General features: G+C 43.0%; 2 protein-coding genes across 6 annotated transcripts in view; one reads left to right on the top strand and one right to left on the bottom strand.

Annotated features, from left to right (window-relative positions):
• LOC121486112 (cytochrome c oxidase assembly factor 6 homolog) overlaps positions 1-13,095 on the top strand; it is a 32,473-nt gene extending 19,378 nt beyond the window's left edge. Inside the window, exon 3 of the mRNA XM_041746862.1 lies at positions 11,613-13,095. Coding sequence (XP_041602796.1) covers positions 11,613-11,729 — 117 coding nt within the window. The 3' untranslated portion in view covers positions 11,730-13,095. The remainder of the gene's footprint in view (positions 1-11,612) is intronic.
• TARBP1 (TAR (HIV-1) RNA binding protein 1) overlaps positions 1-27,271 on the bottom strand; it is an 83,355-nt gene that overhangs the window by 7,816 nt on the left and 48,268 nt on the right. For all 5 annotated transcript variants that reach the window (XR_005986531.1, XR_005986530.1, XM_041746860.1 and 2 more), the window contains exons 18-24: positions 27,037-27,227; positions 26,791-26,862; positions 25,403-25,523; positions 18,704-18,814; positions 16,154-16,303; positions 10,508-10,594; positions 3,280-3,476 (exon numbers count right to left, since the gene is read on the bottom strand). Coding sequence is in view for 3 of the 5 variants with exons in the window: in XM_041746860.1 (XP_041602794.1) it covers positions 3,280-3,476; positions 10,508-10,594; positions 16,154-16,303; positions 18,704-18,814; positions 25,403-25,523; positions 26,791-26,862; positions 27,037-27,227 (929 nt within the window). In the remaining 2 variants the exon portion in view is untranslated. The remainder of the gene's footprint in view (positions 1-3,279; positions 3,477-10,507; positions 10,595-16,153; positions 16,304-18,703; positions 18,815-25,402; positions 25,524-26,790; positions 26,863-27,036; positions 27,228-27,271) is intronic.

The raw sequence follows: 27,271 nt of genomic DNA on the forward strand, positions 1-27,271 counted from the left end.
GCAGTGAACACTTTGATTCTGAAGATCCACAACAGAGAGCCAAACTGCACCAGCATTCCTCAACCAAACAAATGTGATTTGAACGGGCTATAAAGTCTTAATACATCTGCCAATTTTTAAAAGGCAGAGGGGGTAGGGATAACATTCTATAACACGACCAGCAGGCTTCAGTTTAAATCCATGACCAAATGCAAATCAGTAGTTTCGAGGCACCTTCCTGCAAGAGCGCTCACCTGTGACGGCTGCTAGATCTTCCTCACTCCCAGGGCCCCCAGCCGCTCTGCTCACCTCTGCTGGCTGAGCCTCTGCAGCGCTGAGAGGAGAGCCCGCCCCTCCTGCACTCCTCCCCCCTGCCCTCCTGTCCCCTCGCCTCAGGAGTCTCCTCAAGGGACAATCCCAGGCACGTGCTCTAGATCCCACTTCCTGAACTGTCTCCTCATTGCCTCTAGCCTGTTCAAAGGGCTGTATGTCAAACCTTAAAAAAGAAGGGACTGAAGTTCCATGAGGTGAGGACTAGAGAGAGCTGGGGGTACGCAGCCCCAGGGAACAGCAGGTGGCTGTGGAGAGGAAACCCACTCACAGGAGAGACACCTCTGCTGGAAAGAGGGGCAGGGACGGGGAAGGAGACGGTCTGGCCTTTATGTGACACCTTTCCACACAGTTCAGCTTCCTAATCATGAATCCTTAATTGAAAAACAACGAATGCTACCAAAAATAAAATAAAAGCCCTCCTCTGTACATCCACCACAACTATTCTTCCTGTGACATTTCACAGAGGAGTTTTTGGAGAGAATTATCTACACCACATGGGTGTGTTTTACCTTCATCGTCCTTTTTTTTTTTTTTTTTTTTAAATTAAAGACATGAAGTATTTGAAATAGTCAAGAAAAGAAATGAATAGACAGCTCTGAGACTATCACCAGACTGAACAGATAACACACTGTCCCAGCCCCTAACCCACTTGAATTTGGTGTGGGCCCGCCAACAAGGCTACTGACAGGCTCTCAACGAAATCCAGCAGGTGCTTTTAACCTCTCATTTAACTTACCTCAAACCTGGTATTTCTCTGCCCCCAAATAATCTAACACACGATCTCCTCCCATTTTCTACTGCCTGCCTCTGCTCTCTTCTTCATACTTTATTTTTTATTTTTTTTTCTTCATACTTTAAAAAATGGCAAAAGCAAACCAGGTGAAGTCACTCTTGAGTTTCAACAATTACCTCAACAGGAGCTGGCCGTTGCCCTGCCTGCACTCACTGCTCTGGGGCCAGGCCACCCCTTCCCCGGGCTCTGAGCACAGCCTCACACACCCTCGGCGCTGCCCAGGACTCACTGTGCCCCACTTGTCATCTGCCTAGTTCCTGCCCATCCCCTATGTTGTAACACGCGTATTGTGTTGCTCAGAAAAGCCCTCCCTAGCTCACCCAGCCTAAAGTGTGCACGTTCTCATCATAATCTTTACTTCTCCACGTAGAGTGAGCCACATGACGTCGGGGAATCTACCAGGCCCATGGCTGACGCCTCAGAACTCAGCCTGCACAAAACGATTCTGCTGTGTACTTGAAGAGCAGACATGGTCCAGAGCCCAGGGCCCTTTATTTTTATGGGTTCTATCTCATACCCAGTACTAGGATTTTTAAAAAGAATAAGTTATTTTATAAAAGGGTGTTTTACTGCTTAATAAAAAAAAGAGCTGAACCAATTGTTTTTAGAAATCAAAACACAGGGCAGCCCCGGTGGCGCAGCGGTTTAGCGCAGCCTGCAGCCTGGGGTGTGATCCTGGAGACCTGGGATCGAGTCCCCACATCGGGCTTCCTGCATAGAGCCTGCTTCTCCCTCCGCCTGTGTCTCTGCCTCTGTCTTCGCTATCTCCGAATGAATGAATAAATAAATCTAAAAAAAAAAAAAAAAAGAAATCAAAACACAGCTACCAAGGAACATCGCAACACTGAACAATAAATCATGATTTCATCTTAGAGAAAACTCTAAACTGGCAAATGCCTATTTGCATGTAAAACTCTATTTAGTTCCCTCAAACTTCCTTCCACTAAGGGGATGCAGTGGGTAAACACCCACTAAGGAGAAATGGGACGTTTGGGCTTGCCTAAAAAATATCAGGAATTCTAGCTGTCAGAACATACCTGGAAAGGTGGGAATTCTAGGCATTGCTATGGTGAACTACTAATTTTAATTACTAGTTTAGTTGGGACCAGAATTTGAGGCAGCTTTCTATACACCCAACTGTGCCCAACCTATCAGAGGTGTCTAGCCCCTTCCTTTGTGCTTTTGTCTTTCCCCTATAACCTGTCCTTTGTCCCCACCTAACTCTCTTCTCCAGTTTTCTCTATCTCATGTAATTATATTTTAGTAGTAATATCTGAATTGAGTATCCTCCTCCTAAACTGCCAAAACCTCCTTTACCCACTCAATGACCTAAATGCCTCTTAACCAATGTGCTGAGTAAAAGCAGACAGAGGGGCTAGAAGGTAGTTTGTGGCCATGGAAGTCCTGGCCTCACATGAAGCTTCGTAATGACTCACAGTCTTATTTACACCATCTGTACACTTGATGGTCAAGCAAAGACCTTCTGTATGTTACTGGTTTTCCAAACACTATTTCATATGCTTAATATGCTGCTTCCAACCTTTATCTGTTTGTTTATAAAAACTTGTGCTTTTAGAGCGGGGGAAAAAAATTCAGCCACCAGGCAATGCTTGGGAGACTCCTGCCTGCCTCTGTGTGGTGAGTTTTAACCAGGGCTGCATGTGGGAGAAGAAGCCTAGACGCCTGCTGAGCCACATAGCTCTCCCCTGCTCTGTCCACAGCAGCAGCACCTTATCTGCTTGATTGTGAGCATCTGTGCAGGATTTTGTTTGGGAAATAAAGACAATCTCTAAGAAAAGAGAAAGAAAAAAGCTTTCATTTTTAATTAGTACAAGTGAGAGAGGCCTGATCATTCTGCTTCTCGGAGCTTCTTGAACAACATTGGATAATAACATTCAGCTCTACTGAAGACAAATATCTAAAGGCATGTAAAAGATTATTTATAAAACAAAGGACCAAAACTAAGAAAGCAAAGAAAGGTCAAGATGGGGCTGACAGCAAATAGAACTGTCATAAAACCACACATCAAATAGTGCACTGCTTACTCTTTGCCTTGTCTGAGCTCTGATGTCTGCACACAATGGAATAATGAGGAAGCAAACGAAGCCGATGCACCTCTTTATCTCTCTGTGTGCTCTACTGGAAGTAAAGCAAAGGGTATGAGGTTTGCTTACCCTGCTCCAGGCATGTTTTCCACTTCATTAAGACTGGATTCAATAACAGAAGTCAAAGCATTAAATTCTTCCATGTTCAGTGTCTTACACATGCTCCAGATCTTCTTAAGAGCCACTAAGGCATACAGTCGAATACTAAAATTGTGATTAAAACACCACTGCAGGACGATAATAAGGGCTTGCTTCAGAATTGGTTTCTGGAAAGAAAGGGGGAAAAAATCCTTCAAATGTACACATGGACCATTCCACTCCTGACAGTGTGACCACACACAGTAGGCACAGAAGATAAAAATGCTGCACAGTCCTGCTTATTTCACTGGATGTGCCTTAGCAGGGTTCCTCCTTCCTTCTTAGACACATTAGGTATGCTGGCATTAGTGATTTCCTCAAGGAAAAGAGATCCTCTCAGCTCTGTAGTTTCCATGGACAAGGCAGCTGCAGTACACTTTCCCCACACTCCAGCACCTGGGCTAATGTAGACAGCCTCATGCTAATCGCTATGCAACCACAATGTGTTAACAGCAGCCCCTCCACTTACCACCTCACCCCAGGCTGAAGAAGTCAGGAATGTTCCCTGAGGGCCCCACTTCTGGAGCATTCTGAAGTGCTACCAAAGCAAGATTCTCATATAATTCTGTTTTCAGTGTGAACAACTGTTTGCCTAATGATGCTCTTGGACCTGGACAGACATGGAGTGGTGGCAGGAAAATTAAGTAGGAAGAAAAATAATAAAAGTTTACACTTCCCTGTAGTCTTTTCCTGTGAATTCACAGACTGTTCCATCTTCACAGCCTGGAGATCTCAGGCAATGACAGGCCCTGACTTTCAAACCACACAATTCCATAGACAGCGGAGGGCAAAGGAAGTGACACAGATTCATGTGGAAACCAGATGGGCTGAAACTTTTAATAAAATATCAGGGGCTACCCTGATGCTCGTACCAAATGGCTCATCTGTATGTGTTCCTGGAGCTGCACCTAGCAAAGAGTCCTAAAAACAACTGTGATCACAAAAGACTTCACTGATACGCTGGCACGGCCACAGCATGCTTTAATCTCCAAAACTTCTTCAAGAAGGACAGAATACAGACAGAAATGATCCTTTCAGTCCTTGATTCAAAACATGATCAACATTTATCAAGGCCACTGCGCTGTCTGCATCCTATGGACAAGCCTGGGAAACACATGAACACACACACACAACTGTAATCTACCTACGACCATCCCTGCATGATGAGCAACCTGAACCGTGTGTACACAGAGCAAAGACAAGCGCAGTAACGAGGCAGGTGGGGCCCGGCACGAAGGCTACAGGAGAAGAACTGTTAACGAGAGAGGCAAGGGAGGCTGAACCAGATGCATACCTGAGAAATCAGGAAATGCAGTACTGAAAAGAGGTATTTACTCAGCTGAAGGAAGATAAAGAGAAATGTCAGGGGTGGCAAAGGAAAGTGGCAACTTCCAAAGGATACATAATTAAGTATTTACTCGTATTTTAGAAGTTGAAAACCAAGACAAGTTATCCAGGACACGTGAAAAGAATTTAAAAATTAAAAAAGAGGGAATGTTATCCAAAGGGAATGTTAATTATTGATTACTAACCTGTTATAGTCCCTTACAATTTTACAAAGCATCCCTGTAAGTACTTACACATAAATACTACCGAGAGCATTAGCTACGGACTGCAAGGGCTGTGTACATCGTTTATGAGATGCACAGCGTCACAAGTGGGCCTTACCATCCACGAGCTACACATCAGAGGACATCAGAGGACTGGTGTGAAGATGATGCAAACCAGATAGTGTTAGTAAAAGGACAGCTGTCCCAAACATGACACATCCAAACCCAAACTCCTGATTTCTCCTATTCCCCAGCACCCACTGACCTTATTCCATGACCAGCACTCTGACTTCCAGGCAGGATGAGAGCACTCCCCTGCGGCCCTCACCTGCTGTTCCCTTGGCCTGGAAAGTCCCTTGGACCTGCGGGTGGCTTGCTCACTTACTGCTTTCAGGATCACCTCCTTGGGAAAGGAACCTACCTCCTGAAACGGCCGTCCTGCCCAGACACCCCATCTCTAACCCGTTGTTCTGCATTTTCTTCAAAACCTGTTATCACCACCTGACAGTATAATGACTATTTGTCATCTGTGCCCCCACCAGAATGGCTGGCGGTGGGATGGTTTTGTTCACTGCAGAATTCCTAAGACCTGGGGCAACCCACCAGGACACATGAAAGGCACAGGACAAATACCAGAGGGAGGAGAGGGATGACTGCTCCCAAGTACCCCTCCATCGGGGCCTGTGGCCAACAACCTGCACTGCACATGCATCTCCAAGGTCAGTGCCTTCTCCCCAAGGAATAAGCGCTTCCTCTCCTCTGAGCAGCTTACACTGTTCTCCCCGTTCTTCTACATCTTTCCACTGAGGTTTTGGAGCTGTCTTCCCAAGATGGTCTCCAAACCCTCACTGACTTTTCTCTGGGATCCTCTTAAGTCCCAAGAGTCTGCACCCATTTTATTCCTCAACACTTCTCTGCCATCACAGAAACAGTCACGGCCTTCTGTCCTCTGCCTATGCCAGAGCCCAGGCCTTGTCACAGACCCTGTAACTGTTCTTCCTTCTAAAACCTTAACATCAGGTATTCCAACTTCTGACCCAAAGACCCTACGCTCCATCCACATCCCAGCCCTCCTATTCCCTTCTGTATTCTTCATGGAACTGGTCCCAGTTGTAGCCTCCCTGCTGGACACTATGGATAAAGCCCACCTTTCTGGACTTTTCCGGGGTACTGAACACTCTTGGCCTTTCTCTCCTTGAAAAGAGCTCTTCCTATGACCTTTAGGACACCCCATTCCTAAGGCTGCCCCCTCATCCTGCTGCGTTCCTTCTCACTCCTTTCCTCTCCGGTCCCTTCAATGCTGGCACTGTTCTGGGCTCTGTGCCCAGCTTCCCGGTATTATCAAGCTGTATTTGCTTCCATGGCTTCAGTCCAGACGAGGCTCCAGAGCTTGTGGGCCACAGCTACTCCTCCTCTCCCCACTGAAATGTTCCTGAGTTCACTGCAGAACTGATGCTGTACTGTGAATTGTCCAGTCGCCCCTCCTGCTAACATTTTAACAGATCACAGCACAGCATTTGCACAGCCACCATCACTGTCACGAAACCAGACAGTTCCAATGCTCACAGATCCCTCCTGTTGTCCTTTTATCACTACGCCATCTCCTACCCACACTCCTCTCTCCACAGCCACCTTTTATACAACTGGTGCAGTGTTGTAAAAACTACATGGAATTTAATCTGTCCCAGTTTAGCTGCCGATACAGAATCTGGCAGCTAGTCTTGCAGAAATGGCTTTATCACAGAATCACTGGAAGCGCTGAAGAAATGGATTCTCAGCTCTCAGATAAGTGACTGGGAGCTATGCCACTGAGCCAGGCGACCACCTCTCTCTTCCACGGAAGCTACAGCTACTATGTGCAGACCCTCAGCCACACAGGCCTACTGCGATTCACACAAGCAGAGCAATGAGCTGTATTCTGCTTTTCCGCGTTCACAGAGCCAGGACACTAGACCCCAGCTAACACTGTTCCAGAGAAAACAAATACCTCCATGACTCTACTAGTCAGCAGAGGCCTGCTTCTGCCTTCTGAATCCTATGCAAGTGCAATCCTATGCAAGTGCAACTACCTGACGCTCCCGCTACAGAATGTTTTCAAAAGAGGTTTTTGGGGGCACCTGGGTGGCTCAGTCAGTTAAGCATCTGCCTTCAGCTCAGGTCATAATCCCAGGTCCTGGGATGGAGCCTCACATCAGGCTCCCTGCCCAGGGGGAGGTCTGCTTCCCCCCCAGGTCACGCTCTCTTTCCTAAATAATAAAATCTAAAAAAAAAATAGAGGTTTTTATATTGAGGCTCTCCAGAAAGAAGGTGTAGTAAATCCTGACCCACGGCTCTCTGTATCTTCAGCAGGGGCACTGGAGCACCCAGTTCATCCATGGTCCCCCACCCCCTCCCAGCCACACTAACTGCAGCACTCACTGATCCTACATGCCTGCCCTTGAGGTATCAGGAGGTGTGCCCACTTTACATAAGAAGAAAACTGAAGGAATCAAGTCCAAACGTCTGCCTTCCCCTTCAAATTTCTCTCCGCTCTCCCAGAACCTTAATCCTCTCTTTATGCAGCCTTCCTTAGTCTTTACTAAGGTTCTTGTCCTGTTCCTCCTCCATCCAGGACATGACGTTACTTCCAGTTATCGTGTCTCCTCACTCTCCTCTTGGCTGTGACAATTTCAAAAACTTTGCTTATTCTGATGACCTTGTCAGTTCTGAGGAGCAGTGGCCAGGTCAGCTGGGATCCAGGTGGTGTCTCTCCCACGACTAGCCTGGGGTTATGGCGTTGGAGAGGGAAACCACAGAGGCCATCTCCATCACATGCTAGCAGGGGCACACACTACGCTATGACTTACCACTGCTGTGGGCGCCCCCACAGGAAGGACACTCTTCCCCTTCCAGACTCTATTCTTTGGAAGGCCATCACTAGGGCAGCTCACACTTAAGGACTGGCGGATTATGTGCCCCCTCCTTGAGGCCAGTGGCCACATAAATTATTTGGAATTCTGCACCAGAGGCTTGTTGTCTTTGCCATTTGTTTTTTGTTTTATTTTTTTTAATTTTATTTATTTATTCATGAGAGACAGAGAGACAGAGACAGAGACAGAGAGAAAAGCAGAGACACAAGCAGGCTCCATGCAGGGAGCCTGACATGGGACTCGATCCTAGGTCTCCAGGATCATGCCCTGGGCTGAAGGTGGCACTAAACCACTGAGCCACCCATGCTGCCCTCCATTTGTTTATTCAGTATTCACTTATATCAGAATAAACTCATGCATTATTTATTTTATACTTTGGGTTGTAATCCACTATTACTTTATTTTGTTATTTGTTTCAGCTGTAGCTACTGAGAGGTCTTCTCAGTGGCTCCTGTGGCCCTGTGCACGTCCCTGTGTGTAAAGCTCTTCTTTTCTATTAACTGTGTATATTTTCTGCCCCAGTTCTAGAACCAGCTGTTTCTCCAAGAAGCCCTGGTTCTTTTTATGAGAGAATGGTATTAGAAACCATGATCTGGGGGCACCTGGGTGGCTCAGTCAGTTAAGTGTCTGCCTTCGGCTCAGGTCATGATCCTAGAGTCCTGAGATCAAGCTCCACATCGGGCTCCCTGGTTGGGAGTCTGCCTCTCCCTCTCCCTCTGCTGCTTCCCCTGCTTGTGCTCTCAAATAAATAAAATCTTAAAAAAAAATCCAGTACAATTCTCAACAGGGAATAGAATCCCTTCATGAATCCTATACTCAGATGTGCTAGTACTACCTTGGGCAAGACTGAGATAAATACTGTTCAGGACTTGAACACCAGTGACACCATCTTGTAATTGCTGACAAGGTTTAGACACTTGGAACTATATGACACATGCTAAAGAGGAGCCAGGAGCATGCTAAAGAAGATTGTTTTTTCCCTTCTGCTTTCAATTTCATAAAACATTTAGTGTTCTGACCTCTGTCCTGTCTGACAGTAAGTTTTGAATCCCAACTACTCAGCACAGACCTGTGCCAGGTTAAGTGCACCTATTTCCATACTTTGAGGAAAATGAAAAGTCTTGACTTTTGAACAGTGTTGACTGTTTCCAGGAAGTCTTTAACAAAAACACATTTTTCAGGTAACAAGGGAAAAGGGACTTTACAACAGACAGTGTGAAGGACCTGGACACAGACGAACACAGTAAACTAGTCTGCTCTTGACTTAGGTATCTCCATTTGTTGTTGTTTTCAGAAGATGTTGAAATTGAGATTATTCTGTTTCACTAATCAGTATTCCTTCTTTTGGATGCTTTGAAAATAAAAAATAAATCTAAAATATGTAATATACAGTGAGTACAAATAGAGCTGAATGGAAAAATAATCTGTTATTGGGGCACCTGGGGGGCTCAGTTGATTGAGTGTCCAACTCTTGATTTCGGCTCAGGTCATGATCTTGGGGTCGTGAGATCAAGCTCTGTGCCGGGCTCTGCACAGAGCATGGAGCCTGCTTGGGATTCTCTCTCATCCTCCCCCTCTGCCTCACCTCCACCTCCCCAGCTCTGTCTCCCTCTCATAAGTAAATAAATAATAACCTGCTTTTTATTCCAGGTCTAGCAGGAGCATCTTCTAAGATGAATTCATTTTCAGAACTCATCTGAATGGTTCTTGAAGACAGTTCCTTGTCTACCCTACCTCTCTTGGTAGATGACATGCAAGCCTCTTTCCTGCACATAGTTAAGACAGTAAAGTAACATGTGATGTTACCTGACACTAGAGCTTGCCTGATTTCACCAGAAGCTGTGAACACAAGTTTTCAGGGAACTGTAACTCACACACTGCCATCTGGCTGACAGGCTCTGTAAGACACTGGCAATCTCAGGATTTTAAGAGCCAAATTATGGTGGGGAAAAGATCTCGGGTCTTAGAATTAATGAAATAGGTTAACAACTAAACTTTGATTGCTCACTGTTTAAAGACAAGAACACTTTGTGAAATTCTAGGAAACCTCTTCTCCCCTGTACTTTTATTTTGCTTCCAACATCAAACAACACTTCTTGTCCCACATATTCAGGTTTCTCCTAGAGGTCACAGCTCTGTTTCCTGAATTCTTAACAACTTTGCATAAGCTATTAACCAGAATTAGCTACAATCTCTATTTGTCTGTGGGGTAAACCACAAGGGAAATTGCTCAAAGCCTGAGAAAGGAAAGAACTGGCCTCACACTACAAACAATGACCCACAGCACATCAGCCTTCAATTACCCAACAGCTTGTAATACTCTGACCATAAGAATCTTTTGCACAAGCATGTGTTCAAGAACTAAGTCAAAGAACATTAAATGCAATAAAGGAAGTCTTACTTAAATAATCTTTGTAAATACTTGTATAAAATTAAAAATCTGTCACTAGAAATTGCCCATCAATTTGTCTACAGATTTAGTATGTGCTCAGGCATACAAACCTCACTGAATATGTGTGCAAGTGGGTAGCACCTGCCTGTGTATTTGTATCTAAGTATGTATGTACAGCAGGTGAGCAGTCGGAGGGAAGAGAAGAAGTGGCAAAAATCACAAGAAATACTCTACATTTTAAAAAATTAGTACAAACACATACAATTCTTTTTTGATAGGTCTAAACTCTTCTACCCATTTAACCTCACCTTTTCTGGAATATTCTGAGTGATGATGTCCAAATGTGACAAAACTGATAAAAATGTACAAATGCTCGTTTTAAGGTTTTCTTCACCCTGAAAAAAAATCAGATAAATGAAACAGTCACTCAAGGCTTACAGGGGCCAAAGGAGAGGCAGTACGTGAGGCAGGATGTGACCCACAGCCTGTGCCGCGATCTGGGGTGAAAGGCAAACAAGGGAAGTAACTTCCTGGAACCAAACCCCAACACAACTCACAGACACCACAGGCAGGAACTAAACTGTGAAGTAAGTGGTACAGCCAAGCGTGCACTCACAAGAGGCGCAGGTGGCCCAGGAAGCGGGAAGGAAAGAGCACAGGTGAGAACAAGGTCAGGGATGCTGGATGGGAAGGCAGAGGTGGTGAGGCAGAGGGGAGAGGGCAGGAAGAGGTGCGTAGTGAGGGAAGAGGGTGGGAGGAGGTGGGGGGGGGGATTGCGGGCAGAGACAAGGTCCAAAGTTACATGGGACCTTGCAGACAACTTTAGAGCCAAGGACGAAAAACTATGTAGGTGTTCAACTGGGTGGCAGAGACTTTCCCCAAAATGGGGATCAGAAGAACACATCTCTGGTTCGATAAACTGATGGACTTCAGTTAGACTGGGAGGTATCAGATAGCATTGTCCAGAGACTGCTCCCAAAGCAGATCAGAGGATTAATTCAGTTACTGAATGTCTTCTATGTACCAGACATAAGGGAAAACAATTAGATAGGGTTCCTGCCTTCAAAGAACTTAGTCTAGTGGGGAAGAAGGACAAAAATCACACAAGACATTAATATTCCAGTTATAACAAGCACTCTTTACATGCTACAAAAACCTCTAATAAGGGGATCCAAACCACTGTTCCTTTAAGAAATGATACAAAGGACGTGTGGACTGAGATTTAAAGGAAGAAAAAGTTCTACAGAGGAAGAAGAAAAAGGCCATTTCAGGTAGAGGGAATGGTACGTGCAAATGGCCTGAGAGCCAGAGGACACATGATGCCTATGAAAGATCAGAAAGGGTCAGAGTGACACCTGTGCATCTGTGGCCTCCAGTGACCCTGGCTTCTCCATGTTCATGCTCTAACTGCAGGCCCCTTCCACCTTGCAAGGTTTGGGCACATCATCTGCTTTGGCCCATGAGACATCAGCCAGCAGGATGCAACCAGAGGCTGGGGAAGCACATGCACACCACGACACAACTTCCTAGAATGCTCATTCTGGTAATCCTGAGCTACCACAGAAGGAGGCCCAGCCACCCTGCTGGTCACATGCACGGAGAGCAAGGCCTGGCCACCACAGCTCTTCCCACTACAGCAGCTGAGGTGACAATTGTGGAAGCCCAAGCCCCGGCAGGCACATGTGGAGAAAAACTGCCCAGCCAGGCCCACACCACCTAGAATTGTGAAATATTAAAACACTGTTGCCTTGGGTGCCTGGGTGGCTCTGTCGGTTAAGCATCTGCCTTCAGCTTGGGTCCTGATGTCAGGGTCCTGGGACTGAGCCCTGCATGGGGAGGGGGGAGGGTCCCTGCTCAGCGGGGAGTCTGCTTCTCCCTCTCCCTTTGCCCTGCTTGTGCTCTCTCTCTCTCTCTCAAATAAATAAAATCTTTAAAAACAACAACAACAACAACAAAAATGTTGCCTACATTCATGGGTTCTGGACTGTTCTAGCAATAGAAAGAGAAGCCTGTCAGAAAGACTAACATGCAGATGGGGAGTGTGGCACACAGAGGGGCTGGAAGGGAGGATGGTGTACAGTCACCTAACATGGGCAGGCCATTCTGAGGACTCTTGTTCTTTATTCTGAGAGCACTATTTGAAGCAAGTGGATAACCTGATCAAATTTTCATTTTGAAAAACCTGCTCTGGCATCAGCATGGAGAATGGATTGAAATGGAAGCAAGAGTGGGTGCAGGTGGCCCAGCCAAGAAGCCCTGTGATAGGCAGCAGTGGCTTGGACACAGACAGAATGGTTGAGGCAGAAGAAGGTAACCCAGGAACCCTTGGGACGTAGCGTCCACAGAAGCTGCTCCCGAGTCTGATGTGAAGCACAGAAAGCATCAAGGCTTCTGGTTTGTGACTGTATGGAGGGTGGTGTTCACTGCAGTCGGAAGATCATGTATGGGGAAACATCTAATTCCCATTAGATGTCCAAGTCCTAGATGATCTACAAACATTCAGGAGAACGTATGGAGAAGGGTCAGCTAGCTTTTTCTGTAAAGGATCAAACAGTAAATAAAAGTGTGGCTTTGCAGGCCATACAGTCTCTGCTGCAACCACTAAACTCTCATTCAGCACAAACACAGCCTCAGACAAGGCTCTGTTCTAATAACACTGTGAGGCCAAACTTTGCCAACTCCTGATTTAGCACACAGGGGAAGATGTCTTGAATGCAGATCTAAGTTAGTGAGCCATTACATCAGATGAGAAGTGACCCCTGAGTATAAACAAGGACAGAGGGATCCCTGGGTGGTGCAGCGGTTTAGCGCCTGCCTTTGGCCCAGGGCGCGAGCCTGGAGACCCGGGATCGAATCCCACGTCGGGCTCCCGGGGCATGGAGCCTACTTCTCCCTCTGCTTATGTCTCTGCCTCTCTCTCTCTCTCTCTCACTGTGTGCCTATCATAAATAAATTTTAAAAAAATTTAAAAAAATAAATAAACTAAACAAGGACAGATGAAGGGCGGGGGGCAGGGCCTAGCCTTGAGAAGCACTGACAGCAAAGCCCACAGAGGCGGCAGGTGTATGACAGGCTGCACTGATGGCACCATACCTCCAGTGGGGTACAGTGGCATCCCCAGTGGACCAGGTCAACGGCAGGGCTGTGGCTACAGCTCTGGGAGCCACTGAACCTCCTTTATTTTTATCTTCCAAGCCTGATTCTGCCCTGACTCTGGGCACTTTGCATGCCTCCTAATTCCCAGCTCCTCCACTACTTAAGAATCCCTTTCTGATTCAATCAAAAGTTGTTTTATTTGCTTACAAGGAATACCCCTGACCAATGTTCAGAGAAAGAGACCTGAAGATGATATACAAAGTCTGAAAGCTCTTTATGATAAGAGAGGCAGTACTAAGTAGAAAAACTTCATAGAAGTGCCAGCTTTCTTGGGGATATAGGAGAGTGAGGACGTCTCAGAAGGACACCAGAGCCAGCCTGCCTTTCCTGAGACTTTCTGAGGCAGATCTTCCCCACTGGAGAGCAGACAAAACAACAGACAGGAGAAGCAATTCAAGGAAAAATGACGGAGTATTTTTCCTAATTCCACAGACATGAAGAGAGGAAGAGGGAGCCAGATGAGGAATCTTGGAATAGTGAAAAAGAATATACAGCTTTGGGAATTACACAGGTGCTTGATTTAAAGCCTTCTTTCTTACTGGTGTGATGAATCACTTCCTCTCCCTGAACTTCAGTGTCTTTACAAGCAAATTGTAAAAAATAAACCAAAACCAGCCTGACCTAGCTGGTGCCACAACTTTATGGGACAGCCAGGTTTCAAGCAAAGAGACTGGCAAAGAATGATAGAAAAGAGAGAAGCATCAGGGAAAGATGCTCTTGTCAGTTCAGGTGTGCGTGGTGATGCGAAGTGCTCTTGTGAGAAAGCCTGGCTGGTGGCTGGGGGTGCAGGCAACCGCAGACATGGGTTCATCGAGCAAGGGGAGTGCAGAAAGAGAAGCACCGGAGGCTTGATGATCCTTCTTGTTTTCATACTCATAGAGATTTGAGTTTATTACAAATAGTATAGACAGGGCCATTCTTGTATATATATTTTTTCTTTCTCATTAAATTCTTTTCTTAGTACAGCCGACACATAATGTTGCATTAATTTTAGTGACTCAACAAGTTTATACGTTTTGCTTTGCTCACAAGTATGGAATGATTCTTAAGATAAAACCCAGTGTAAGGATTGGGACAAGGAAAGGAAACACATGAGAGGAACAAGGAAATAATCAACCTGACAGGGAAGGGGCATGAGTGCATCACAGCATACATCGTGTCGGCTGTAGAGAAAGCCACTGCCAGTGTGAAATGTACAGAAGAGGAAGACCAAGAAAAAGGCTGTGTGAGCTGCACATGAAATCCTCACAGTAGTTAACAACAGTGGTTTAAAGCAAGAGAGGAAGGGAAAGATCACTCATCTCAAAGTTTAATACAGGCATACCTCGGAAATACTGCTGCATATAAAAGTGATGTTTACTAGACTATACATGTACTAGACTATAGCAGACCAGTAAGTGTGCAACATTATACCTAAAGATGCAATGTGCATACCTTAATTTAAAAATACTGTATTGCTGAAAAATGCTAACCACGATCTTAGCTTTCAAGAGATCGTAATCACTGATCTGTTGACGTAATAGATACAATGAAAACGATCAATAACACCGTAACAAATACAATGAAAAATTTTGAGATACTGTGAGAACTACCAAAATGTGAAGCCGCAGAGTGAGGAAATTGTTGTTGGAGAAATGGCACCAACAAATTGCCTGACTCAGTGCTGCCCCAAACCTTCCATTTGTCAAGGACACGGTGTCTTCGGAACGCAATGAGCAAATCACACTCCCAATGCTGTGGCCATCGTAAAGGAAAGCTGGCACTACGGCAATGGCTGGACAGAGGAAAAGTCAACAGGAGAGTAAAAAATTGAGAGTAAATTCCCAAAAGAAAATACAAATATGGACACAGGGAAAGCTGTGACAAAGACAACAATTTCTTCCCCAGAAACAGGAAGGGAGAAATTGACAAAGCAGTACTTTGAGAAGGAAGGCATGTCCACTTCCATATGGAGTAGAAGGCAAGATCGTTTATGTTAAGAAAGGGAAGTGTGCATCTGGGAACCAACAGAAAACATTTGAGGCAAGTCAGCAGGACCCATTTTTGGAACAGTTCACTATCAGGAAGCTGCAATTGTAAACCTTACTACTTATCTGTTCCTCAAAAACGATTTTCAAGATCTAAGAAATGTAGGAGAGACAGGAATTAGGGGTGTGGATGAGGGTACAGATGAAGTAAGAATGGAGATCAAGTGATACTTGTTCTTAGCTGGTGATTGGGGTTCCCTTTGAGTCTCTCTACTGTGCTTGTTCGAAACTTCCCTACATGAAAACTCTCTGTAAAGATTGCGTTTAATCATCGTTCTTATTTCTAAAATCAAACAGAGATATTGCTTGGTAAATAAGGATAGAAAAGGCACCCATTTCTCTTACTTCTTTTTGTTTTTTAGACAGAGAGCCCATATGCAGGGAGGGGCAGGGGGAGAGAGAGAAGTAGGCTTCACACTGAGCATGGAGTCTCACGTGAGGCTCCATCTCACGGCCCTGAGATCACGACCTGAGCTGAAATCAGAGTCAGATGCTCAACCGATTAAGCCACCCAGGTGTCCCTCTTAATTAATAACATAAACCTTTCCATATTCACTTTGCTGGCAGAGAGACAAGACTGATAACTCAAGATGAATGCCAGGGCGATTTCTGTCTTTTAAATTAACTCCAATCTTGCAAAGCAGAACTTAGGAAGTCAATACATTGGAACAGGACAACAGACAGTCAAAAAGCAAGTGTTAAAATCAAACAAATTTCCTAGCATAGCCAAAATCTTTTCATTTCAAAAATTATGAGAAATCTCTTACTTACATAAGAAAAACAATCCCAGAACTTCAGAAGAAATTGAGGGAATTTATGAAGAATCAATATAATAATCCATTCTATAAAATATTTTATGGATGCTTGATTATTGATGAAACCAGCCTGGAAAATCTTGTCAATAATTCTATTCAAGAAATTCTGAGAAAAATAAAGTTCATTTATTAAATGTTAGGTTAGAGTTATTACTTGTTTTATTTTATTGAGATATAACTGACATATAACACTGTGTAAGTTTCTAGCACCATGTTGGTTTGCCATGTTCACATATCACAATATGATTACCACCACAGCATTACCTCTAGCACATCATAAAATTACTTTTATGGTGAGAATAATTCAGATCTAGTCTTGTAGCAACTTTGAAAATGGTTATTAATTGTAACTTAAAACAGTCACTATTAAAAAGAAAACTCAAAGTTTTTTTATGTTTTCTGTTTTTAGTAAGCATTACAAAGTCCAACGTGGTGCTTGAACTCACAACTCTGAGATCAAGAGTCACACACTTTACTGACTGAGCAGGGGCCCCAGAACAGCTTAAAGTTTTCATTTAATATATGTGCTGCCGAAGCGAGCACTTAAAGTTTTCATTTAAGTAAATTATCAGATCTACAACTCTCTGTAAATATCAACCCTAAAATCTGTTTACGGGAATATAATGATGAAGTACTTTTACTGAGTACTTTACACTTGGACATCAGTTCTGTGAGGAAGATTATTACTCTATATTTTTACAGGGGAGAAATTCAGAAAAGTTAAGTGTTTTCCTCAAAACCTAGTAGGTGGCAGAATTCAGATTCAAACCAGCATGTGCCAAAATGTCACGGGCCTAAACCTTTAACAAGAATGACTAATGCCTAAGTCTATGGAGGTAAATGAGACCCTGGAGAAGCAGGCCTGGGGCCCCTCACTTCTCTTTTCCGACTTTCCATCGCCTGCCCAGTTCTGGCCAAGACCTGGAGCTCCCACATCATCCCCTCCCACCCCAGGCTTCTCCTCAAAATTGAACTTCCATCTGGTAACTGAATATGTCCAAGTAGCAGGTAAAAATATATACATATATTTACTTATATAAGATATAAAAACACTTATTATGTATATTTCTTTATTTTAAGGAACAATCTATCTTTAAAAAAATTTCTAACTGGCAGAAGAGGAGCAGAAAAGCTCATGTGAAGGCCCCAAAGCACCTGGCTTTGAATTCCATCTCCACCATTCACCAGCCAGGTTATGTTACAAGCAGGGCCCCCACCTCCCTGTGTGGCAGTGCCCCGCCATGTACAAAATGGGAATGCTCATGACCTGACGTGAAAGCCCATTATGAAGGTTAAATGCAACCACAAAATACAACAATTTAAAATTCTCAGCCGTGGCTGCTCCATATCAGGTGGGCTTGTGTTGCTCTTCCTGACAAGCCCGCCTACTCTGACAGACCCACCCCCACCCCCACCGCACGAGTCTCTCCCTGGGCGCCTCTCCATTCCAAGACAAAAAATACTCTCAGTAACCTAGCCAAACATTTCTAAAATGTTTTACAGTTTAAATATAATATGTACAGGATTCTAAAAATCAAATAACATGAAGAAGCCTGTGATGAAATTAGCAACCCCCATATATCCACTAATGCTCCTCCCCAGAAAGAACTCTTCGCCATCTCTTCTTACCTTCATCCAAACAACTGATTTGGATATACTTCCATACTTACAGTTACTGAAATGTTTCTCTCTCACAGATATATGGCTTCATAAAATTGAATTAAAAAAAGAGTCTGATAAGTTTTTAAAATTCTCCAAAAAATTTAAAAGAGTTTAACAGAGGAGGACAACAAGAAACTCTGAAGTCAGAGGGAAACTTTAGAATGCAAAAATGCTTTTTAAAATTATGTGAAATATACCATAACTTTCACATAATGATCTATTTTCTTACCAGGAATATCAAACTAATGTGATTAGAGAAATCAGACAGAGTCAATTCATCTGTTCCTTGCTTCCTTGGGGGAGAGAAAAGGGGACTCTGGGCAAAGACTGTTGTAAGAGATCAAGATCTCGGTTTCAGCTTAGTGGTTTATATTACCACGGTACCCGTGAAATTAAGGGTGGGGAGGGAGAATCAGCTACAGGAAACGACAATCTCATCCAAAACAAGAGTATTCCAAAATAACGCAGCTGTGGGAAACAAGAAGCTTGCGTGTATATGCTTTCTAATTGAATGGCACACCAGGAATTAAACAGTTAAAATGTTATGACATAAAATAACGAGAAAAATAAGAAAAAACTATTAAGTGGTGCCCTGTAAACCAGTTTCCAATTTGTCTCTACAACACGTAATTGCCTTAGGATTCTTTCTAAAAAAAACAAAACAAACAAACAAACAAAAAAAACAGACATGAAACCAGTCTTGAATAACTTCAATCTTAAGAGCTAAAGTATAAATTTTAAGCAGATGATTTTCTCAATTTTAAGACCACCCATTACAGTTTCTACTAGTATGTTCCATATGGAAACATGACGCTTGAAGGGACCAGCAGAGTAAGAATGATACCTGATCGAAGCTGGGGAAAAGCACCAGCAGCGTCTGCCATATTCGGTTCTTCACCCGGTGCTGCTGGGAGTTCACATAGTACCGAGTCCTGCACTTGGACACCAAGTCATCCTGGGCAGAAGAGAAGCGGTACCAAATCACCCACTGAACTTGTGATCCATGCAAACAAAACCAATCACAACTTTAATTTTAAAAGCTTTAAGTGGAGTACAGGAGCTTGCTATCCTCCCAAAGGCAGAAAGATATGTTCTTATACACATTTAGTTTCCTTTCAAACAATGGATTTAGCTACTTTCATTTAATTTATCTGCTTCTAAAATTAGAACAGGAACCATAAAACTGTATTCAGTACAAAAAGTATTTGGAAATATCCATCTATATCTTTGTGGCCACTTAAGATGGAGACATGGAGTCACTGGGGTGGGGAGAGACAAGAAATGTGACATATTTTGTGATGCATCAAAATAGGCGCCTCTCATTTGCTACCTCTTTGTCCTGTGCAAGATGGCAGTAATGAGGTCTGCAGTAGGATGTGAACCCCACGAGAGCAGGAGTGCAGTAAATGGACAGTGTGATCAATACTGTCACCAGACACCAGAGAAAGGCAGCACAGAGCCTTCTCCAGAGTTTTCTCTCTGATGTTCTTGCTGTGATGGTTTGTGCTGTCCATATTCAGCCAACGGCCAGGCTGACTTGTGTTCTATAAGTGCTTAGCTGCTAAGTTATGATCGCAGGTGTCCTAAAGATGAAAACATAGGCCATCCACCATCTCTGAAACCACCATCCCCTAATGTAGACAATCCTCATTACTTGGTAAATTCTGCGATCTTTCTTCTGGTGTGATCCCATTCTATGCATCTCAGTGTGTATAAAATTTTATAACAATAGCTAAATTAATGCAGATTTTAATGACTCCTAACCATGATTAAAGTCTTAAAATCTTCTCTCTCTCCATCATTTCTTGGGGAACATTTTCTTTTGGTAGAAGTGTTTCACGTTTCACATACTACCCAGCCTTGATGCAGCTGAGAATGGAATCACCACTGGGGCAGTTCACACAAGCCTCTGGGAGCATCTGCACCCCAGCATACCTGCCATCAAGGCCCCACTGGAGTCGCTGCTCTCACTCAGTTCAGCTCAAAACCCTCTGTCCTTTTACTTGTTCTACTCACCATGCTCTTTTATATTCAGAAAGATCGTTCTTTTCTCTGTCTACCAACCTCTCTCTAGCTTCACACACCTCCTGACCTCATCTGAGCCCCAAGAATAATCTCTGCAGTATCTTCAAGAGTACATTCCATTCTTCTCACAACAACCTCAAACCTATTTGCGAGTCCTCTTCTTTTGAATCAACCCAATGGTCTTAAATAATCTGATCCTACTTTCCAGTTGTCAGGATTGCTGAAGAAGAAAAAAAATCACCTGCCCTTCCGGACTTGATTAAAAGTACGGATTCTAGCTTTGGCTGGACCCTCAGCACCACTAGCCTGCTGGTCTCCAATTCTGCAGTGCTCAGAATCACCTTGAGGGCTCGTGAAGACTGCCAGCCCTACTGCCAGAGTCTGTGACTCAGGAGAATGGGGATGGGGCCCAGGAATCTGCATTTCTAACACATTCCCTGGTGATATTGAAGCTGCTGGTCCAGAGAACAGAAGAATAAGATTGCATTCATAAATGGAATCTTAAAAAAAAATGAATGAACAATCGCAGAACCAGAACAACAAAACAGGGAGCAAGCTGATGGCAGAGGGGAGGTATGGGGTGCCAGGTAGACCAGGTGAAGGGGGCAGGGGATGGTCCAAGCCTCCAGTTAGGGAATGAATAAGTCACAGGGATAAAAAGCAGAGCATAAGGAACAGTCAGTGATACTGTGCCAGTATCATAACAGGACAGATGGCAGCTACACTGTCCTGAGCCTAGCATAACGTGAAGACTTGTCAAATCACCTTGAACCAACCTAACGTGCATGTCTACTACATTCAAATTAAGAACAAACAAATGACAGTGCCAGACAGTCATTTTGCTCTTCTCAGGTCTCTTCTCATTCCCATATCCACAAGGAAAATCTGAAATCTTTACCACCTTCATCACGGCTTTAACCCAGTCCAGTTTCTTACTCTGGCTATACGGTCCTTCCTACCTCAACAATCTTCCTTCAGCCTTCCTGATTGACTTTGTCTTCAACCTCTACCTTCTCGTATTGGAGGAAGAAAAGTCCTTATGTTCCTTTCAGAGGTTCTTCAAATCGACTTTTTAAAAGTACAATTCTTGCCTTGCAGGTTTGCTGTCCCTTCACCTACTGCCAAGTGGCCATACCCCCATGTGCTTCTGAAAACCCAGAAATCCCCTGAGCTTCTGTCCTCGGTGCCTAACCTGCTCTCGGTGACAGTGGTTCCCACAGTGACGGCCACCTAGACACAGTTTGTGGTGGGACAGAACAGGCTCTGAGTTTAAACTTTATCATCATGGACAAATTCATGGAGGTTCCTATGCCAGATTTTTGACAGACAAGAATCTCCTCCAACCAGATAAGTTAAGGCCACGAGCAACACCAGACCACCATTCAATTCTGGTTCTATCCTCACTTCTCTGACCTCTTCCTCATGATCTTTCTCTGGTTCCTTTTCCTATGAATACACTTCAAATGTTGGTGTTTCCTAAATCTCCATTCTTGGCTTCTCTCTACGGTCTTCACATTCATCGCTGGGTCTGGGGACTCCCATTTCTTTCCTACACAACATATTCCCACCTGCCTATTATTGGGTAATTTCACATGGATGCACAATAGCAATTCAAATTTAATACATCCAACACTATGTTCTCAGGTTTTCTCTTTCACCCGACCAAAACTGGAATAATTCAAACACTAATAGTAACTATAATGGACTGAAACACATCAATATGTTTAAGCTAAAAATAAAGAAAAACAAAAACAACTCATCATCTTAGAAGAAACTAAAAGACACTAGGAAGCAAATCTGTTATTTTGAAAACTGATAAATAACAGAAATAAGGCAAGCACTTATCCTGTCTTTCCTACAGGAAATATATCCCAGGTATCTAGATACTTCATATTTGGATACAATGAACTTCAGCTAATAAATCAAAAAGGAATAAAAGAATTAGAGTATCACCATCCTGCTGCTCCTGAAGAATTCACAGAACGAGGGAATTCATCAGTAGCTAAGACCCTGCAAGGAGAAACAGGTGAATATTCTATATTTCCGGATGGATGGATACTCTTGTCCTATATTTACCCCCAAAAAGGAAAATCAAACTTAAATTTGATCAAGACTCTTGATCTCGATACTGTCTTGTATAAAATCAGGGGCCAGAGAAACATAAAGGGCATCATGGAAATTCAAACAGCAAAATTCAGACTGTGAAAGTCCCTAAGATGAAAACAATCTGGTTTCTCAAAAAAACACATTTTCAAGTTTAAAGTGAATGAGACAAGTCTATAGATTAAGAGGCATTAGAGACATTTCAACTAACCAATGGCAGGGTATGGACCTTATTTGGGTCATATTTCAAGCAAAGAAACTGAAAAAAATGTAAAGCAATGGTAAATTTAAACACTGATGGATATTCGATAATACGAAGGAATTATGAATTTAGGTGTGAAAATGGTATTGTAGTTATGACTAACAAAAATAATTCTTATCTTCCTGAGATGCATATAGAAATGTTTATGGATGAAACTGATGTCGGGATTGGCTTCAAAATAACATGTGTTGGGGGGAGTATCAGAGGTAAACCCAACAAGACTGTCCATTGATGGTAGCTGCTGAGGCCAGCTAGGAATGGACCACTTTTAAAGCTACTTTTTATAAAATATCAGCAAGTTTTCAGTAAAAGGTAAGCAGAAAACTAACCGCATTTGCCTTGGTAAAACCTAGAGAATGGAGAGTGGGGAGGACCACAAAGGTGGGGAGCTCAATAACTGCTGGCCTGCTGGGTGGCCAGGCCGCCATGCGCCCAGAGCCAGGCTGCTGAGGCTCTGTGAATGTGGGGTGCCAGGTGGGCCTTGAAGTACTCCCCAGCTTGCCACAACCTCCTCCTCCTCCTCCTCCCTCCACCTCCTCCTCCACCATCACATCACCACTCACCAGCTTCATCTCCTCCTCTTCCCTCCACCACCACCATTCACCAGTTCCACTTCCTCCACCATCTCCTACCATCTCCTACTCCACCTTCTCCACCTCTACCTCAACCCTTCCTCCTCCTCCACATCCACCCTTCCACCTCTTCCTCCACCTCCTACTCCTCCTCCACCTCCACCACCTCCTCCTCCACCTCCAAGTCCTCCTGATTCACTCTGTCCCTCCGTGTACTTGAAACTGAACCTCTAAAGTGACACATTAGACACACAGCATGGAAGCAGTGACGCAGCAGTGCATAGTCCCCACCCTCTGTGCTCTCTGCACTCTGGATGGAAAGGCCTGCTTTAAGCATTACCAGGTATTAATTCTAACTGAGGACATTGATATAACTTCAACCTTCACCTTGGTTTTCAAACACTAACCGTGTTTCTGCCTCTTCCCTTTAGAAACAACCTGCTTCCTGGCTGAGAACACAAGTGTCCCAGGCGTGCCCTCCTTCAACCCTGCCCTGCTCCTTTCTCCAGCTCAGAAGGCGATCACTCCTGACCACACTTAGAAGGCCCACTCTGCCCTGGATACAATCTTTTTCCACTTTCTCTAGGATTATTCTTTCATTTTTCTTTATTTTCAAATTACCTTTTCATTTATTAGTTGCTCTGCTCATTTTCGTCATCTTCAAAAAACAATTTGGCATGAGCCAGCGTCTAATATATAAATTTTCTGGGCAGCCCCAGTGGCGCAGCAGTTTAGTGCCACCTGCAGCCCAGGGTGTGGTCCTGGAGACCCAGGATCAAGTCCCAAGTCGGGCTCTCTGCATGGAGCCTGCTTCTCCCTCTGCCTGTGTTTCTGCACCCCCGCCCCCGTGTGTGTCTCTATGAATAAATAAATAAATATTTAAAAAATAAATAAATAAATTTTCTGTCTTTGCTTTTCCATCTCCTAAATAAAGCTGATCCTTCTAATGGACATTAGAGCCAATCTAGATTATTCAAGGATTTTTAAAAAATATATAATTCACAAATCATAAAAATCACCAATTTAAAGTGTCCAATTCAGTGAGTTTGGGTATATTCATAGAGCTTTGCAAGCATCACCACCCTCTATTCCAGATCATTCTCATTACTCTGAAAAGGAATCCTGCGCCATCGCTTCCCAATCTCTCCTTGCCCCCGGCCCCTGGCCCAGCAGCCACTAATCTATTCTGTCTCTGCAGATTTGCCTATCCTGACACTTCCTATAAATCTCACAGTGTGTGACCCTTTCTGACAGGCTTCTTCTCACCTAGCATGATGATTTCAAGATTCACCAGTGCTGGTGATTTTCAGGCTGTTATAATAGCCATCCTCCTAGTGGTTGTAAAGTGGCAACTCAAGGGTTTCACCTGTGTGTCCACTTCCAGCCTCTCCATAGCTATCATTTCTCCCCTCTGTTGGATCAGTTCCTTCAACATACAAACGAGCCCTTAAACCACATCTCCAACCAGACACCATCCCAGCCACTCCTCCTCTCTCATAGCAAACTCAAGAGTCCCTATACTCACCGTCTCCACTGGCTCCCCAACCATGAGGTTCTCATTTTTACCATCCCAGGAAAAGGTCTTTGTAGAGGTGACTAATGACAGCCTTCGTGCTGAATCTAACAGCCAATGGGCAGCCTCAAGTCCCTCCACGCCTCCAGCAGCACTTCCTTCATTTGCCTGGGGACACCAGCCCTTCCAGGCATTCCCCAACCTTGCACAGAGTTCCATCAATGGCATCCATCAGAGCAGCCCTTTCTGACGCTCTAAATAGCTATCCCTCCTCCTTATTGTGCTTTACTTTGCCTCAAAACACCCTTCTATTTTTGTATTGTGCATCAATATTCACTATAATACATCTTTGTGTTCTAGATGATGGGACTATTCTGCTACCTTAAAGTCTACTCATACTATAGGGAATTAGTAAAACACTATTTCCTCTGAGATGTCTCCCTTGACTCCAATGGTGCAAAGGGAGGATTTTTAAATAAAAAAAAATACTTCTCAGACTGTGTATAACTGAAGCTTATCAGTTGCCTTCAGAAAATAAATGCATGATGAATGCATGATTTCAACACAAGTAGTGGGGGCTACGGTCATCAGTTATGTCTCAGTATAGCCCAAAGGTGACAAAGCAGACCAGGACTCTGTCTGGTGCAGCTTCAAATTCAGAAGAGAGCATTGTGACTTAATCCGTCCTATCTTCTCCCCAGATTTACAAATGATTTTGCAGATGAAAAAAAAACCAAATTCTTCATATTATGCCACTTGCTAAATTTTTTACCTTTTTATCCCATTTCTTACACGAAACAATATATGGATATATCACTCTAAACCTAACTGTTTCTGACTGGCACTAGCAAATACACTGAGCAAAGTTTAGACAGTATAGGGAAAACCAAACATTTGGGTTGGACAATCACTAACCAAGAGTTAACTAAAACTAGGGAACATAAGCCTCAAGTTTCTTCCTGATAAAAAAGGTTTAGAATACATAGTGTGTCAACATACAGGGCAAATGTTTGATTTTGACTTGTTAACTGCACAGAAACAAAAACAAAGTAAATATAGTATATTTACTTTATCTAATAGCTTGATTGCAAGATCTTCCATAAACAACTTATGAGATACATTTGAGCCATGTAACAAACACAGGAATTTGACAGCACAAATTCTCACATAGTGGTCTTCTCTTTTAGTACTAAAAAAATGTAAAATGACAAACTATGTTAATACATTTTCACAACAGAAAAATATGTCAAGCATTAATTTCAAAATATCAAAATCTTCCAAGGGTTTTTAAGTTTAAGTAGCTCCATACTTAATGACAATGCTTTTTCAATTCAGGATAATGGAAGATAACAAATAAATATCTCAAAAAGAGAGCCTGTACAGAGTCTGAGCACATATTCCCCCAGAATTCTGGCAAAACAGTACACACACTACCCATTCTGGGTCAATGAGATCTTCTCTGTAGACAAAACAGATCACAGCTCATGAGATAGTTCCTTGCAGAAGACCATGGATGCCTGTTTGCTCAGGGGCTGAACACACACATCAAACACCTGATGGCTCATATTTACTGTGCACAGTATATGCACCTTCTCCAAGTGCTGGGAACTCGGGAGCACTGCATGCTCTGAGCATCCCAGTACTTTCTGTATCCAAATGTGGGAAGATCAATTAAGTGAAACTGTTTATAGGCATTTCCAAAGTTCACAGCAGCTGTTATAATGTGAATAAGTGTCACTTTAATTAATACTTTGTGATACATATATATAATTATCATTTTTTAAAACATCTAAACACATTTTTGAAAATTATGTGAAATAATAAAATGAAAAATAGCCACATGACAAGTTCCAAAAAATTTAGAAGTTAGATAAGAAAAGTCTTATTCTAGAAATCAAAACTTTAACATAAGATGTTAAAAAAAAAAGGCTTTAAAAGCATGTTAGGCATAATTTTATTTTTGTGGGTGGGAGACTGACTTGTTAAATGATGAACTGTGACCCCTTTCTTCCCCCAAAAAAGAATAACGTGTGTATGCTGATGATCACCCCTCCACCTAAAAGAAGAAGAATAGGGGTTTTATGTTCCCCATCTCATTTTCTTATTTATACTGAACCTTGCATCAAATTTTTTCCCCAAGAAAATATTCATTTATTCCCATCAAGAATGTAGTAACATTGTAAAAAAAATCTTCTCATGTTCTGTTAGAATTTCTTATTACTTTTTTTCATCTTTAAAGAATTTTTTAAGCTTATCAAATTTTAGCAAAGAATTTTAGGTCTGATATATTAGCCAGGGAAAATGATTTCTAACATGCTTTTGATGGCTCTTTCAGTATTTTGTAGAGATTACTAGTAAACATTTATTACATTTAATAAATACAGGATGTCTCTCATCTGATGTTAAATTTTGAATATTCCATTTATATTTAGATATGGAAAATTCACCATACTTACTTTTCAATAACCATGTTTGCTGCACAATCGTGTCCAAGATTTTCTATGTAGGTCTGTACATCCTGAATAAGTCTTCCCATAAAAAATATTTGACAAAGAAGAGGTTTTAGATACAAAAAAATTAAAATGCCAAATTTAATTAATGCTTTATATTTTTCTAATTGAAAGCCTCAAAAGAAAGATCTAATTCTATTCCAGTAGGTACTCAGTATGAATTATGAAGGTTAAAATAATGGCATCTTTTACCTTTGATCACGCCTAAACACAGTTCCAAATATACAAGCCTCCAGGACAAGTTCACTATAATTTTTAGCACTTGATAAAGATACTTGGGGCACATCTGAAGCAGAAACTATCCAAGATTTGCAGCAATAACTTATCAGTGTATTGAAGACTCCAGTTTTTATAGCAGACATTTCAATTATCTTGTACATAATCTGGAATGAGAAACAATGGTCATTTTATTCTTTATTCCATTTAG

This window comes from Vulpes lagopus, chromosome 3 (genome assembly GCF_018345385.1).
Source record: "Vulpes lagopus strain Blue_001 chromosome 3, ASM1834538v1, whole genome shotgun sequence".
In the NCBI taxonomy this organism is placed as follows: Eukaryota; Metazoa; Chordata; class Mammalia; order Carnivora; family Canidae; genus Vulpes; species Vulpes lagopus.